We start from the raw sequence: 17334 nt of genomic DNA on the forward strand, positions 1-17334 counted from the left end.
ATCTATAGATTAATAAATGGATAAATAAATACTATTAGTTTCTATAATACAATTCCAACTTAAGTAGCCATTTTCTCCAGTTCTCTCTCTTTTTAATTTTGTCCTGTCTATGTCTGGACAAAAGCTGATCACAGTGACAATAGTTGGACATCAGTGGGTTCATGGTGTATAAAGTCATTAAGCAGTTCACAGAAATGTGTAAGACATAAATAAAAATAAAGCAGCTAGTACTGAAGGTAAAACTCTGTTTGGCAAAAGGCAAATCTTGTGATTACCAGTGACGAGATACAAATTATTAAACTACATGGCTTTAAAAAAAAAGCCAATAGTAAAATTCATATAACGTTTCTTCCTCTTTGGCTGTTTGTCCTTCATATGCACATTAGAAATATGTTAACATTTGAATAATAAAAAAAAAATTGACATTGATAATTACTGCATATATTTGGGCTTATAAATATAAACACATATTCACTTGCCACTAGAATACTTTTTTTAGTGCAGGATAGAATGGTGATTGGAGGACTGAAAACAGAAAACTGTTCATTTCCCAATATAGTCTCATATCAAAGGTAGAATTATAAACCTAACATTGCTAACAGTAACATCAGGGAGGCTGAACTGAAATATAACCAGAGTTTGAGGTCTGAGGGGAAAGTCTGAACGGAATGCACATGAAGAGTTACTGTCCAGTGTCTCACTCAATCTGCCTGTGACTCCTGCTGTCAAATATCATGGACCTCCTCTGAGGCTGATAAAAACAGCTGGTCGATGTCTCTAGCCGCTGTCCACTCTTCGGTATTGTCATTTTACTCCGCAGGGTCACCCCCTCAGGGGTCCGGAGATTCTCTGCCATATCTTTGGAAAAGACATTGAGCGTTGACGTTTCAGTTGGACTTCTGATGGGCGAAAGGAGGAGCTTGCCATCATCACCTAACGGAGGGTAATCCATAATGGGGAAGGGCGGACTGAACAAGATGAGACTCTGTGGTCTCTGCCGGTTCCTAAAGGACGGTCTCTGCAGAACAGATCGTTCAGGTCTTGGACCATCAGCAAATGCCTCAGCATTGGAGGAGCGTTTTCTCCTCAGCACCGGTGCGTCTGAAGTAGGTGTGGTTTTATTAGTGTCTGTAGCTTTTTCTGCAATAGCCTGCCTTATCTGGGATTTGGAGGCGGGCTCCTTATTCTCCAACTCCTCCTTTCGATCCCTGAAAGTTGTAAGAAGAGGTACACTATCAGCTTTTTCGCCCTTGGTTTTGGTCAGTTCTTTCTCTGGTCCTTTTCCTGCATCTGAGCCCTTTTCCTGCCTGGGATGAGGTATGTGGCTGTACTGCACCTTGGGGGGGATGACGGGCACAGCTTTGGCCTGGCACGTCTTTATCATAAAGGCCGTTCTGACGGATGAGACACTGACGGGCGCTGAGTTCCGGCGCATCGGGGCCTGTCGGTCACTCAGGAACAGTTCCAGTTCCTGGGACAGGCCGTTGGATATTAACCCAGATGGGGTCACTACCTCTCTCTGAATGGAGGCAAACTCAGTGGAGTCAAGGTTTTGCTGATTGGAAATGTCTCGGATACAACGGTGTCCAATGTCCAAATTGAGCGAGTAGGGCCTGTGTTTGAAAAAGCTGTTCTGTTCTGTTTTTTCAGAATGAGACGATTCATATGACACCTGCCTATGCAATTTCTGAGAGGGGTTGTTTTTCTGTTTGGCTGTGCAGCTGTTTCCTCTGAGGGGTCTTGTTACATCATCACTGACCAGGCTGGTCTTGGAGGGTACAGGAAGCAGTTGTGTGATTTTGGTCTCTGTTTTGTCGCTGCATGCTTGAGAGCTGTTTCCTGGGAGCACTTCTTTGCCTGTTGTGGGATAAGATACGTTTGTTGGTTTGTCTTCTCTAAGTAGAGAAGGAATGTTTATGTTTTGGGAGCTCGAACCTTCCACAGAACAAGACGATGTCACAGTTTTTCCAAACAAGTCCTTAATAGTGGGCGAGTGGAGAGGACTGGTTACCCACTGTTTGGTTAAACTGAACACCTCCTCCCATGGTTCTTCCTCCAAGTCCTCCAACTCAGAGTGTGCTCCACATCCTTCCTCCTCCTCCTGGTGTAGCAGCCCCAGGGCGTGGGGTCTTTCTTCCAAACATATTGAAAGCCTTTCAATCCCGCCCATGACAACTGACAAAGCGTTCTTACCAAAATCATGAGAAACCCCTTTGACCACATCTTGACTTTTACCTTTCCTTGACAACTCTTTGTCTTTCTCTGCCATAGACATGCTTCCGTCTGTTACGACGTCTCCTGGCTGCAAACTTTTTATGGCCTGGCCTCGTTGAGGGGAATGTAAACTTGGCTCTACGAGTTGAGAAGCCACAGGCCGGGGATTAATACTGATGGGTTTTTCAGTTTCTGTGAGGTTAGGTTTTAGTGAAGTTTGCTTGTTTTCTGTTAAATCATCAGAATACTGGGATGTATTTCTCAAAACGTTGCCAACCTTGACTTTTAACATTTCATCAAATGGAAACAGCGTGTCTGAGTTTTTTCTGGCTGGATGTGCTGTGGTAGGAGCACGGTGTTCAGTCAATGAAGGCTTCACAGGCATCAAAGGCTGACCTTTATACAACACGGAGCGAGTTGGAAGACTGCTTCTCCTCCTTCCTGGAGCATCTGGCTTTGCCTTAACATCCTCACAAGTGTTTTTGGTTGAACAAAAAACAGGCATGAATTCCTCATCCGGAATGTCAATATCGGGCTCCGTTATTTTCAGCTCAAGATGAAGATCGGACCACAGCTCTTCCTCAATGGTTAGAGGTCCCACATCCTGCAAAATACATTATACGCAAACACTTATTAAAGCAACCATTGTTTTAATTGTATTATTATTTGCATATTATCTGTGATGGAACACTTAGCTAAGCTGGACATTGAACACACCAGTTGTGACAGTTCTTTTGGTTCATGCTGAGATGCCAGGTGTTTGTCCAGTTGTTTCCCAGTGGGTTGTTGTTTCTCTATGTCTTCTTCTCTTGTGTTGGGAGAGGAAAACTGTCTCAAGTCAGATAATTCCACTTTCTCTTGAATCTCCCTGTTACTTCCTGCAATTGATATATCATTTATTAACAGATCTTGGTACCATGGGGGATGTGGAAGGCTTGAGTGCATTGATACGCAACACACACCCACACACACATGCGCACAAAACACACATTCTAACATCAGGTGAAAATGTCCTACCTTCTGGCACCCTTTTAGAAACTGCCTCCTCTTTGCTCCTCTCCTCTGATGACCGGTCCTCCTTTTCCAGAATAGTGGGCCTGCTGTTGCTGTAGACGCTGTCACTCCCCACACTGCCCTCACCAAGGGGGCACTCCTTGTAACTGGAGCTGCTCTGCTCGGACTGGGGGGTCTCTTTGCTGGGCTTCAGAGCAGCTGCAGCAGGCCGCTCTTTGCCTGGTGCCCTGCAGGGGGTGCTGTTGGAGCTGATGACTGCAGACACCCTCAGGGGAACGGACACAGCGAACGGCTCTGATATGTTGAGAGCCTTGCGTTGGTGCCTGGGGGAGGACTCTGGGAACAGGCTTCCTGGGAAGGAGGGCCTGGATGTGCTACTGTGGGTGGAGCCAGAATACAGCATCCTCCTGTTCTTAGGGGAGGTGGGCTGGCAGTTGCTGAGGTCATCGCCTTTGAAAACCTTCAGCTGTTCCGGTAGGTTCTGCTGAGGTGGTGTGACACTTGGTGAGACCCTTCTCTTCATGTTAGGGCTGCTGCCGCCGGTGGCCTCATTCGATTTCTTCATCTCAAACTCCAACCTGTGGTCCTGTTCACTGAGGTCATGAAGGGAGTCAGAGCCCAGTGTCCTGGATTTTTTACTTGGTGCAAATAAACCATTGGCACCGCCTGCTGAGTTGAAATTTCCTGCCTTGTCATCGTCTGGTGTATTGAAAATCAAACGAGAAGCAAATTGTTAGATAACTTCCCAGACTTATTTTACATGTAACTTGCAACTTCATTTTACAAAGCACGGGCTATAGTGAATGTTGGTTAAGGGAGAGAACTGCTGTGAGTAGATGTCACAATGACATAAGTCTTTTGCATGCAATACAGTGCATTCAGCCTCACCTGTTGGCTGAGAGCACAAAGAGTCCATGCTTCTAGCTGGTCGGATAGCTGCCTTTTCTGCGAATGAAGACAATTGTCACTTTATTTTAGTCTGTATAATATCAGTAAAGTCAAGGATTCTGTTACTTTCTGTGATATTGATTATCATTTGATAATTCCAAATTCTGTTTTGCATGATGAATCATTTGTAAGCAGATTCGTTGTGCATTACCTGTGATGTTCTGTGCTCTCATAAACACGCTACCATTTCGGCTTAGTTTCCCCTTAGAGTCAGTCACAGACTTGCCCAAGTTGAAGATGGATTTCCACTTCTTTGATTTCCCAGAAAACTTTCTTCTGACAGAAAATTACACAATGTGTGAATAATATGGCTTGTTTCCCATAAAATTAAAAAAAGAACTAATGTGTTCCAAAGACATTTACAAATGTATGCATGTACAGTGGATATAGAAAGTCTACACACCCCTGTTAAAATGCCAGGTTTTTGGGATGTAAAAGAATGAGAAAAAGAACATGTCAAAACATTTTCCACCTTTAATATGACCTATAACATGAACAATTCAATGGAAAAACAAACTGAAATCTTTAAGAAAAAAAAGAAAGGAAAAAACTGGTTGCATAAGTGTGCACACCCTTAAACTAATACTTGTTATTATTATAGCACTCAGTCTCTTTGAGTAAGAGTCTATTAGCATGGCACATCTTGATGTGGCATAATTTGCCCACTCTTCTTTGCGAAAGCGTTCCAAATTAGTCAGATTGCGAGGAAATCTCCTGTGCACAGCCCTCTTCAGATCACCCCAAAGATGTTTAATTGGATTCAGGTCTGGGCTCTGGCTGGGCCATTCCTGAAGCCATGCTTTTGTGGAAGGATGTGTTCTTTGGGTCGTTGTCTTGCTGAAAGGTGAACTTCATCTTCAACAGACGCCTGAAGATTTTGTGCCAAAATTGCCTGGTATTTGGAACTGTTCATAATTCCCTCCACCCTGACTAAGGCCCCGGTTCCAGCTGAAGAAAAACAGCCCCAAAGCATGATGCTGCCACCACCATGCTTCACTGTGGGTATTGTGTTCTTTGGGTGATGTGCAGTGTAGTTTTTGCGCCAAACATACCTTTTAGAATTATGGCCAAAAAGTTCAACCTTGGTTTCATCAGACCATAACACATTTTACCACGTGCTTTTGGGGGACTTGATGTTTGTTTTTACAAACTTCAGCCGGGCTTGATTGTTTCTCTTTGTAAGAAAAGGCTTCTGTCTTGCCACCCTACCCTATAGCCCATTTATATGAAGAATACAGGAGATTGTTGTCACATGTAGCACACAGCCAGTACTTGCCAGAAATTCCTGCAGTTCCTTTAATGTTGCTGCTTGGAAGCTCCCCTGACCATTTTCTTCTCGTCTTTTCATCAATTTTGGAGGGACTTCCAGTTCTTGGTAATGTCTCTGTTGTGCCATATTTTCTCCACTTGATGATGATTGTCTTCACTGTAGTCCATGGTACATATAATGCTTTGGAAATTCTTTTGTACCCTCCTCCTGACTGATATCTTTCAACAATGAGATCCCTCTGATGCTTTGGAAGCTCTCTGCGGACCATTGCTTTTGCTCTGAGATGCAACTAAGAAAATGTCAGGAACATCCTATTAGAAGAGCTGAACTTTATTTGTGATTAATCAAAGTCACTTTAAACAATGGTAGGTGTTTAACATGTTTTTGAATGTGATTGGTTAATTCTGAACACAGCCACATCCACAGTTATAAGAGGGTGTGCACACCTATGCAACCAGGTTATTGTAAGGTTTTATTTTAAATTTTTCCCCCTCAAAGATTTCTTTTTTTTTTTTTTTTATTGTATTGTTCACATTATAGGTCACATTAAAAGTGAAAAAGGTTCTGACATGATTTCACTTTGTCTTATTCTTTTACATCACAAAAACCTGGCATTTTAACAGGGGTGTGTAGACTTTATATCCACTGTATGTATGTATTTATGATGTATTGTATGAATGATGTATTGTACAACCTTGTTTCCAGAAACATTGGGACACTGCGTAAAATGTAAAGAAAAACAGAATGCAATGATGTGCAAATCATTTAAACCCTATATTCAAAAGAATATAGTTCAAAGACAACATACCAAATGTTGAAACTGGGAAATGTTATTGGTTCTTGAAAAATGTATACCCATTTTGAATTTGATGCTAGTAACACATTTAAAAGAAGCTGGGACAGGGGCAACAAAAGACTGGAAAAGTTGTTTTATGCTAAATAAAAACTTGTGGAAAATCACACAACAAATTAGGTCAACTGGCATAAGGTCAGTAACATGACTGGGTATTAAAATATCATTCCAGAGAGGATGAGTCTTTCAGAAGTAAAAATGGGGAGGGGTTCACCACTCTGTGAAAGACTGGCCAGGCAAACAGTGCAACAATTTAAGAATAATGTTTATCAATGTAAAATTGCAAAGAGTTTGGGGATCTTATCATCTACAGTACACAATATCAAAAAGTTGTTGTAATGTTGTAACAAGGGACAAGGCCACAAACCAATATTGGACTTCCGTGATCTTCAGGCCTAAGGTGGCACTGCATTAAAAACAGACACGATTCTGTAGTAGAGATCACAGCATGGGCTCAGGAACACTTACAAAAACCATTGTCTGTGAACACAGTACGTCACTGCATCCCCAAATGCAAGTTAAAACTTTACAATGCAAAAAAGAAATCATACATAAGATCCAGGACCGCCGTCGCTTTCTCTGGGCCCAAGCTCATTTAAGATGGTCTGAGACGAAGTGGAAAACTGTCCTGTGGTCTGACAAATCAAAATGAGAAATTCTTTATGTGAATCATGGATGCTGTGTCCTCTGGGTTAAAGAGGAGTGGGACTATCCAGCTTGTTATCAGCGCACAGTTCAACCCCACATCCATGATGGTATGGGGGTGCATTAGAGCACATGGCATGGGTGACTTGCACATCTGTGAAGGCGCCATTAATGCTGAAAAACATACAGGTTTTGGAGCAACATATTTTGCCATCCAGTTGACATCATGTTCAGGGAAGGCCTTGCTTATTTCAGCAAGGCAATACCAAATCATATTCTGCACGTCTAACAGCATGGCTCCATAGTAAAAGAGTCTGGGTGCTAAACTGGTGAAAACATTTCACTTTCAAAACAACAGCAATTGGTGTCCTCAGTTCCCAAATGCTTGCAGAGTATTGTTAAAAAAGAGGTGATGCAACACAGTTTTGAAATGTGTTGCTGGCATCAAATTAATAATGGACATGTATTTTTCCAAAAACAATAAAAAAATTCAGTTTCTACACTTGATATGTTGTCTTTGTACTATTTTCAATTAAATATAGGGATAAATTATTCAAACATCATTGCATTCAGTTTTTTTTTTGCATTTCATGCAGCGTCCCAACTATTTTGGGAATGTGTTTGTATGCTATGTGGGATTTTGTTTCATGTTTTCTATGCTAAATGTACCCAGTAACCTGGCAGCCCAGAGTATTTGTGCTAACCATGTTTGTTTAGCGTTAAATCCCCATCCATCTTACTTGCTATCCGTTATGTCTATGACAGTATGGTACAGTGTGGCAGTGCTGGTATCAGGTAGACTGTTCTCCCGTTGTCGCTCTATGCGTGCTGGGTGGTTGGGGCTCAGGGAGCGGGCCTGGGCCTCTTCAAGACTCATCAGCTTCATTGGACCCCCCTGACAACTGATAGGCAGAGTGGCATACTTCTCTCCACACATCAAACTAGGTCCTGGAACAACAAAATGGGAGAGGTTTTTACTGGTAGAGGTTGGTGTTGGGGATGGGTAATTAGCATTACTTGCTGCAGTAGTAGTACTGTTTTGGTGGCAGTTGAATTTCATTCCAACCTAGGTAGTATTTTGGTGGTAGTTCATTCCAACCTAGGTAGTATTTTGGTGGTAGTTCATTCCAACCTAGGTAGTGTTTTGGTGGTAGTTCATTCCAACCTAGGTAGTGTTTTGGTGGTAGTTCATTCCAACCTAGGTAGTGTTATGGTGGTAGTTCATTACAACCTAGGTAGTGTTTTGGTGGTAATTCATTACAACCTAGGTAGTGTTTTGAGTTGTTGATTTACTAAATAACTTTGCTGTGTACCTGGTGCAAATGGTGGACTACTTGAACTACATTTTACTTGTTTAATAAAAGGAAAAATAAGTAAAGACAATACATATGCAGCACTGGAAATAAATTAAGAGACCACGGCACCTTTTTCTTTCCTTTCCAAAAAAGTTGGAAAGGAAAGTTTTGACTGAGGTACAGTCAATTTGCAGTGGTCTCTTAATTTTAATTCTTCTGTTCCTCATTCAAAACCTTCCTTTTTAACTTTTTTAGAAAGGAAAGAAAAAGGTGCAGTGGTTTCTTAATTTTTTCCAGAGCTGTATTTTTGGCATTTGGACATGCCTGATTCTTCCTTTTCAGAATAATTTAGCTACAGTGGACTACTTTTTCTAAGTAAATTTAGTCAATTATACTTTTCCTTTAAAGTACCTTAGCTTCTACCAATGTGAAATTATTGATAGCTTGGTGAACTATCTTTTCAGAGTGCTGTAGCTTTCAATGCTGAGGACAATAATTACACTGTGATGTCCAATGGTTACATACAGTGCCCTCCAGAATTAATGCCACCCAACGCAAATATAAGCAAAAAAGTCTGTGATATATGTATTTGTGTTTTATAAATTTTTTAAATTATATGAATCTTTAATTGAGTGAAAATATTTCTAATAAAAAAGAGACAATTTTATTCATAAACATGCCTCAATGACTGGCACCCTAGGAAATCGTTTTTACAAAATCTTATTGATGGATATTCCGATTATTAGGATTTTACATTTTTAAGACTTCCCAAGGACTTTCATCTGAGTGTTCGGGAACTTTTAAGTGGTTGTCTGTGACATCCTGCTTTACTGAGGTAAAATTATGAGGTGACACAGGTTCAATTCATTTAGTCAATCTAGCCATCAAGAAGGGGAAAGGCCAAAGAACACATCAATTAAATGACACAAATAAGGCAAGGGCTCGGGGTCAAATCTAAAGTAAACTACGATAAGGCGCCCCCTCCAACAAGTAATATGGAAGGGGTTGCTAGCAGAAAGAAAACCACAAACATTAGCGTTTGGAGTTTGCAAAATGTCATTGGAGCTTTGGAGCCAGGTTCTATAGTATGTTGAGACAGATGAAACTTTTGGTAATAAACCTTAAAGGGTTTGCTGTAAAAAGAGCCATGCTCATGCAGAAAATGACCTGATACCCACTGTAAAGTATGGTGGTGGATCTGTGCTGTTGTCAGGCTGTTTAAGTTCTGAAGCCCTGGGAACCTTGTTGGATTCGTGGCATGGATTAATCTGTTGGGTGTGCTGAAGAGGAGAGTCAACAAGAGAGGACCAGGGACACTGAAGAATCTGGAGAGATTCTATGTGTTCTCCAACCATTTTCAAATGTTGTAGGAGACAAGTCAGAGCTGTTCTCTTGGCAAAGGGAGGATTATTAGGGGTGCCAATAATTCTGGTGTGCATATTTTGGAATAAAATTAATATTTATTGATGGGGATGTTTTGTTTTTTATTTACAACTTTTTCTCAGTAAATGCTTATGATTTTCTGAGTGTAAGATCAAGCAGATAAACAACAAAAATGTTCACAGCAATTGTTTGACATTTCCCTAAGGTGCCAATAATTCTGGAGGGCCCTGTAAATAACACAAGCCCGAGAGCAGCCTTCAGAGAGTCTGTGAATGTACACATTTGACACTTCTAAACATTGTTATACGAATACCTTCTTTAGGTTTTATTGGTGCAGCTGCATGGTTGAAGATCTGCTCAGTGTGATTTAAAATGAACTCAACCACCGACTGCTGTACTCGCACCTCCTGGAAAGCCATGTCCCCATTGCACGACGCAACCTCAATATCTTTAGACCTACAACACAAAGCCAAGTAGACCCTTTCATCCACAACCACAGGGCGATTTCACCGTTGCTTATTGACATTTGCCATACAAGTAGGGAATGACAAGCAAAATGAAACAACACCATCTTGTAGCAACGTAAATGTTTTCTATGTTCCCAGATAATTTGATATGGGTATGTGAAAACTTAAGGCAGCACTCACCGCAGTAGATTGGGCGCCCATACCAAAGCCAGGTTGCGGGTGTGCATGTTAGTCTTGGGGCTTAAGGTGGCCAAGTGAGCCAAATGCTTGGTAAGATATTCCAGAGTTCTGAAGAAACACGACAGAGACTATTTGTTTAGAGGTTAGAACACATACTATATAAGCAGTGGAAAGAATAGCTGAAGTTAGTTTTACCTGAAGTGGGGGAGGGGGAGCTCCCTGATGACACCCTGGATGTGCTGTAGTCTCGCCTGATCCTCCTGAACTGAGGCAGCTTCCTACACACAGTAGTTAAAGACACGGTCAAGTGTTAGCAGTGTTGCACATCATCTGTCTTTGAAAGCGCCCCAGTATTAAGGTACACATTAAGGTACTAATTTATATTGAACAGGAATGTTGTTAGCTTAAGTGGACACATGACGGATTCTTTTAACAGTGCTCACAGTGAATTTCTTGTAAAGCTCGTAAGTGAGTAGAGGATTGGGCAGCTCCCTGAAGTACAGCTTGCATAAGGAGCCCACGCAGTGGATGTCCTGGAGGTACATTTCCTTTGTAAGGTCAGGGCATGACTCAGAGCAGAATTCCTGTCTGAAAGAAAGCACACAAACACATGAGTATCAGTACTCCTGGAGACATATGGTACTTCTACACTACTCTGGTATCAGTACTCCTGGAAACATATGGTACTTCTACACTCATCTAGTATCAGTACTCCTGGAGACATATGGTACTTCTACACTCCTCTAGTATCAGTACTCCTGGAAACATATGGCACCTCTACACACCTATAGTATTAGTACTCCTGGAAACATAAGGTACTTCAACACACCTCTAGTATCAATACTCCTGGATACAGGTGGTACTTCTACACACCTTTAGTATCAATACTCCTGGATACAGATGGTACTTCTACACACCTCTAGTATCAATACTCCTGGATACAGATGGTACTTCTACATTCCTCTAGTATCAGTACTCCTGGAGACATGTGGTACTTTTACACTCCTCTAATATCAGTATTCCTGGAGACAGATGGTACTTCTACACTCCTCTCATCTGTATCTTTTATAACTTTGTAATGTAGCTTGATAAGTGTTGATATATTGGATAAACGAAAGTAGTTCAACATGGTATGTTCATAATGGCTTAGATCCATAATGGTTCTATATAAACACACTGAGTGCATAGAGCCCAAACATCACATTTGACTTCCTGCCCAAATCCTTTTGGTAGTTAATTTGCTGTCCGGTGAAGTAGTGTGCAGATGTTTAAAGTATTTTTGTTTATAATAATAATAACTAAAAGTTAATCTGCCTTGACATCGGCACATATTGAACTGCTTACTAACCAGCCCTTTTCACCTAAAATTAATTACATTGGATAAAATACAGGAAATCCAAAATGAAAGGCATGTATACAAAAAAAGAACAAGTAGTATGATTGTTTTTAAATGATAACAATGACTGTAATTTGTCTATTTAGTATTAGAAACGTCTCAGTGTGCAGGGACACGTCAGATATGTAATAAACAGTCAAAATAGGAGCAGCGCATGTGATGAGTGTTATTGGTTTGTGTGTGAATGTGTGTGTTGGCAGAGTCTAATGTGTGTGCATATATTAAAACTGAATGGATCGCAGTACAAGAAAATGCATTGATATTCGTTGTCTGCTGATAATTGTGCATTTGGCTGCCTTGTTGACAGTGTTATGTCCTGGGGGTAGAAGCTGTACACGGTTCTGAGGGTTCCACACTGCATGCTGGTGTATTTCTGCCATGCATCAACTCACTACAGGGATAACTTCATCAACAGTGTTTAATATCTAGAAAATTGACACGACAGAATATCATATTACACTTATACCATTGCAGTTAGTATACCATTTCTAAGTTTTTTTTGTTTTTTTAAATATTTAAAAATGAAAATGATGTTCTGGGTTGCATTTACTATATAGGGCATATTTACGCCCTTCCATTATGTTTTCCAGACACTCTGAACCAATCATAATTTGTCTTTGTGTACATATTATTGATGGATAGTGATATAGCCACGAGAATCCTGTCCAAATTGGCCCTACGGAGCTTGTCTGGTTACCCAAACGTATTGCTCTGGCCAAACACTTTAACAGTTGCGCAGTAAGGAAATGTGTGCCATCAGGCAACTATGAAGCTGGTTGTTTTACCTTCTGGAAATGGCCGCCAGTTAAATGAGGTTAAAATAATTACCTGAGTCGCTGGATATTGGAAGTGATGCCTGAGAGTCTGTATATGCCGTCGACAACACCATGTTTCTCAATGAATTCTGCACATGTTTTTAAAACTTGGGGAACTGTGAAAAAATAAGCAAAACAAATATATGTGAAAATCATTATAAATCATTTGTGTCTTCAGGTGTTCTTTATTAAGATGAAACATTCTCGCATTTTAATAGATTTTTTATAATAGATATACAAGTAAGTAAATACCTCGATTAGTATTATTTCAAAATGTTAAACCATATCTACATTCTAGTGAGGTGGAAAGAAAAAGTGTCAACTTGAGTTTAAGCAATTAGAGAAGTGCTGGCATTATATTTCAACTGCTGACATGAAGCAGAGAGAGGAGGATCAGAGAGGGCCTCTGGACAAGGTCCATTTAATACTGGTCTTTGGCTACTTCTATGAGTCATCCATCTTTTCCATGGCAGAAAAGTACAGAGAAGCATGAGGAGAGAGTTTGGGAAAAGATTCCCTAGTGTTGAAATTGTTTCTATTAGATTCTATTATCTTCATCACACTAAACAAAGTTCAAATTGTGGCTCTGCTTCTTATTCCGTTGTGTTGCTGATTGTGAAGGTGGAATTTCACAGGAAGTTAAAAATGGTTTGTTTGTTTCAGAGGAAGGTCGACACACCCAATCCTTGCAGCTGGTATTACTTGCGACACTTCCTCTAATAGAAAATGGCCTTTCATATGTAACCACGCCACTCTCTATTGCTTTCTACAGTATCCGTTACTGGGGTATCCCTTTAAAACTCAACACTAATAGAGGACTTTCCACACTAATGTAAACTTGGAAATAAATAAAAACCTATTAAACAATTCAGCGGGAAATAAAAGGTTGTACTGCTCCACTTTTGCACAGTATGACGTAGAACCTATAGCGTTTAAAACATCACTCTTTGCTATGCTAAAAGCAAAACAAGATAGCTAACTTCTTTTGGCCCGAGTTGTTCCACTCCCCACTGAAATCACATAATAAATGTCAATCTTAGAAAATAAGAGTATACAGCTGTATACAAAAATTGGAGACTCATAGCTAAACTTATTTCAGCTGAACAGTCCGTCCTACATTGCTATCAGCCATTCCCACTTCACAGATACACTAGATGAGGCCCTACACAAAACTCCTCACACTTGGGTAAGGAACCATCTGGCCCGGGCAGCAGGGACAGTGAAGTGTTTACCATTTTAGACACAGAATGACAAGCACAGAGGTAAATCACCAGTGCAGTGCTTTAGTATGTCCTCACAACAAGTTTTAATGGTACAGTGTACATTCATAGGCTTCTCCAGACTCCTGACCGATCTTATGAATAGAACAGCAACGAATCAGTAAACGCATAGATAAAATAGTATTATTCATATGTATCAGAATTATTCATATTATTCATATGTATTAGCCAAGCAAAGCAAACACAATTCATTTAGTTTGTGGAGCTTTAAAACATGCTGCCAAAAGGTTCCCCTGGGCAGTATGAATGAAAGTCTGTTCTCCCACATGAGGCTTTTGCTTGTGGAGCTCACATCTGAACAGAGACTCTCAGTGAAATGCCTGTGGTCAAAATGGTGGCTGGTCTTAACGGGAGTCACCACTACTTTCGAGTATTTGCTCCAAATTAAAACCGCCTGCTTGCCTGGAAATCGTGTGTATCCAAAATGTATCCTAGAATATGTAGTATTGAATAAGATGCATTTGGTTGCTAAATTGAAGGGGAATAAAGCATCCTCATAGGTAAATTGTGTAAATGAAGTCCTTCTCCTTCCTATCCAGGGACAAACGATTTAAAGGCACCATGATACCAACTCATCAACAGCTGGGGGTTACATCAACAAAACCTGACATCACCTTAAGCCACTTTAATAATTGACTCATATAAACCAACTGCATTTATACCAAGTACAGTCAATGAACCCATCGCCACATGCTGTAGCAAAGAACAAAGATCCACTGTAACAAATCTATTCCATCTGTTCTGCTGATAGTCCAGTCGCTCTGTTCGGAGTTACACCGCACATGACCTCAATTCATAAAACAATATCACATCAACATAAAATAGAATAATCTTTTAACTTAATTCAAATACTGAACACACCCCTTCTCATTTGTGGTCTGAAAACTGATCTGTTGGCTGCGACTCCCCCTGTGACCAGTAGTGCCCACCCAGAATTCTCAGAGAGAGAGCCAGACACAGGCCTCTCGGTGGTGAGTTAAAGACTACGCGCCACACCCTAACTCACAAATTCCCAATTTAAAACTCTGTGGGAGCCTAAAGGACATAAGGAAATGTGGAACATTGATGTCCATACTGCAATACACAGTATCAGTCAATAGTTTGGGCACGCTGGGTGAGTGAGTCTAAACTTTGGGCTGGTAATGTAAAAACAAAAACATTGAACTACCTTCATATACTTTTCAACTGTTAGAAACAGATTGAATCTTTCCAAACCAGTTTCACACAAAGCCTACAAACGCATCCAAAGCAAAGAGGTTTTAAGTGTTCTTAAAATATAGAGGTCTCTGTTCAGTTCAATACTGAACATCCATTGATATTTTGACCGCTATACATCCTGTAGCAAACAAACGTCCAAAACTGGGTGGGTGTTTAAATGAAGCCTGTTCCACAGAAACAGAGGTACACAGATTCTGATTTTCACTTAAAAAATGTAAGTCTACGCAAAACCCATGAAACCAAAGGAAAATATCATTCAACTCTATGTACCAGAACAACATTTAACAACTGTATTTGAAGGAGAGTGCAGATACAAAGTTTGGTACAGAACGTTGGTTTGTGCTACTTGTGTTGTAATTCACAACTAAACTTAACATCTACAATGTTGTACTAAATGTGTTTTTTAATGTAATACAGAAATTGTTTAAAATAATCTATGTTCATACAGTTGCATGGTTTGTTTAACTTTGCAGTACTGTTTTTTGTATTACATACATGACATAAAAAATCACAGTCTCTGTGTCACTTTTTTACTGAGAAATGATCCTGTACTGTACCTACATTAGAACGACTCAATAAAGAAATGTTGACTCAGTTGTGTCATATGCTGTTTCTAAATAGCTTTTTGCAATATCTGTTATCATAATCACATTTTGTTACTAGTATTTATTTATTTAGCTATTCCATGAAATATAACATCTTACAATGCCTTCTTAAATCAGTACATGATAAATTAGGACTGTATATCGGCCAACAAATTGACTCTTTTGCTGTATAATTGTTGTTGAAGTCTAACTTTATAAGGTCATTATTATGGAACATTAAGAAATCTGACAGAAACAAGAAACATTAAGAATGGTAAGAAAAAGTATGTAACTAGTAGAAACAAATGTACCATCTTGTCCTGAAATCTGTAGATGTTCTGTCAAGTCACAGCCGAATGCATTGTCACTTCCTTTCTTTTTGGACCTCTGCTTGGCTCCTTTATTCTTCATCTGGTTCCAGTAAGTAGTCCAGGAGTTCAGAACAAACAAATCCTCAAATACACAATCATTGATCCAACCAACCCTGGGAAAGGGGTGAAATGTAGCCCAAAAGTAAAAACCACACAAACCCCCCAAAAAAAGGATTCACCCGCTCACATCTTGACCAACCACACTAAGTGTGGAGACTGAAAAGACCTTGCAACAAGAGTAAGGTTGACGTCACTTTTCTGTCTGCTTTGGTGGTGCTTTGAACATTTCCAATTAATCTTACGGAAACGTAAGGGAAAATCCCATTCCAATTAGATTTTTGAAGTGTTAAATGGGAATGCCGGTCCGCTTAAGTGATTTATCTCAGGATTTGCAGAAACAGCATCAGAATTAGTTGGTTTCCTGTTGTCATTTTTTTCCCTACAGTCTCCCTCTGCTGTTTTTTCACTCCTCCTCTTTTCCTCTTGTCCAGACTGTCCCTCTGCTCTTTGGCTCCTCAGTATCTAAGGAAATGGAGCCAGTGAGGCTCAGGAATATTGTTTTTGTGCTTGTATCTTTATCCTACAGCTTCCAGTTTTCAATGTTTCCATGTTAGGAAGGTCATGCTAGTTTCAGTGGCGTGGCATGCAGGCTTGAAATGTCAGGACTCTGAGAAGGGGAGGGAAGTGAAGTCAGGGGAGGGGAATAGCTGACTGCTGTTTCTGCTCTGGTTTAGAGATTACTGACCCCTTTATCCATACTTTTTCTTTTTTTCCCTACCAGGAAATCTGCTCTCTGCCTTCCTGAATGCTCCCAAAGTACACAATTTCCTGTACAGAGAGCCTTGTTTGGAAAACAAAAACAGACTGGTTCTGAAGGAAGAGGGAAGTGGGGGGAGAGTGAAATGTGGGCTTGAAGGGCGCAGATGGGAAAGGGGTGGGGGGGGCATGGTTCTTGTTACAGCTTAGCAGTTTCATCCTCCAAAGCAGGCTGAAGCTCCAACCACACGCTTGGAGCACACATCCTCCTCTCACAATCAATGTTTAACTGATAAGAATAAATCAATACAATACAGCGATGGTACTAAAACCCAGTAGAAATACAAAATACATAGCAATTCATTTTGAACCATATTTGACAGGGTATCCTAGTGGTCAAGAGTATTGGACCAGTAAACTAAAAACGACAAGGTGAAAAACCCTGTCATTCTTCCCCTGAGCAAAAATAAGAATATCTTCTTAGCATACTTGCCTAGTAAATATATATATGTAGCTAGATCAATCTATCGAATAGAGTATAATGTTAGCTACTTCTTCTACCTACTCAAGTTCCATTTTGTTGTCTAATAACATCTGATGAAATCCTTAGTGATGGACTCCAGTGACTATAGGCCTATTACAGAT

The 17334-nt window shown here is 40.3% G+C and overlaps 1 protein-coding gene across 3 annotated transcripts; it reads right to left on the reverse strand.

Annotated features, from left to right (window-relative positions):
* Positions 1-70: 70 nt before the first annotated feature.
* arhgap31 (Rho GTPase activating protein 31) lies at positions 71-16625 on the reverse strand. 3 transcript variants are annotated; one of them, XM_010870536.4, is made up of 12 exons: positions 15874-16625; positions 12494-12596; positions 10713-10857; positions 10465-10547; positions 10270-10377; positions 9936-10078; positions 7685-7892; positions 4328-4449; positions 4117-4173; positions 3232-3927; positions 2932-3092; positions 71-2818 (listed from the first exon to the last, which is right to left on the reverse strand). In XM_010870536.4, the coding sequence occupies exons 1-12, from the start codon at positions 15971-15973 to the stop codon at positions 698-700; spliced, it is 4047 nt and encodes a 1348-aa protein (XP_010868838.2). In that variant the 5' UTR covers positions 15974-16625; the 3' UTR covers positions 71-697. The 3 variants fall into 3 exon arrangements, with proteins under 3 accessions (XP_010868838.2, XP_010868837.2, XP_010868839.2); XM_010870535.4 differs by having other exon boundaries at positions 4328-4452; XM_010870537.5 differs by lacking the exons at positions 9936-10078; positions 10270-10377; positions 10465-10547; ... (1 more) ...; positions 12494-12596; positions 15874-16625 and adding an exon at positions 9418-9913 and having other exon boundaries at positions 4328-4452.
* Between the last annotated feature and the right edge of the window lie 709 nt (positions 16626-17334).

This window comes from Esox lucius, chromosome 7 (genome assembly GCF_011004845.1).
Source record: "Esox lucius isolate fEsoLuc1 chromosome 7, fEsoLuc1.pri, whole genome shotgun sequence".
NCBI lineage: Eukaryota > Metazoa > Chordata > Actinopteri > Esociformes > Esocidae > Esox > Esox lucius.

What these genes read in the sequence shown, in the direction of transcription:
- arhgap31 (XM_010870535.4), bottom strand. Translation starts at nt 15,973, where the DNA reads ATGAAGAATAAAGGAGCCAAGCAGAGGTCCAAAAAGAAAGGAAGTGAC. An exon ending in TGGGCGCCCAATCTACTGCG is followed by an intron (nt 10,079 to 10,269) that starts GTGAGTGCTGCC and finishes TTTGTGTTGTAG; the next exon opens with GTCTAAAGATATTGAGGTTG. An exon ending in CAAAAGAACTGTCACAACTG is followed by an intron (nt 2,819 to 2,931) that starts GTGTGTTCAATG and finishes TGTATTTTGCAG; the next exon opens with GATGTGGGACCTCTAACCAT.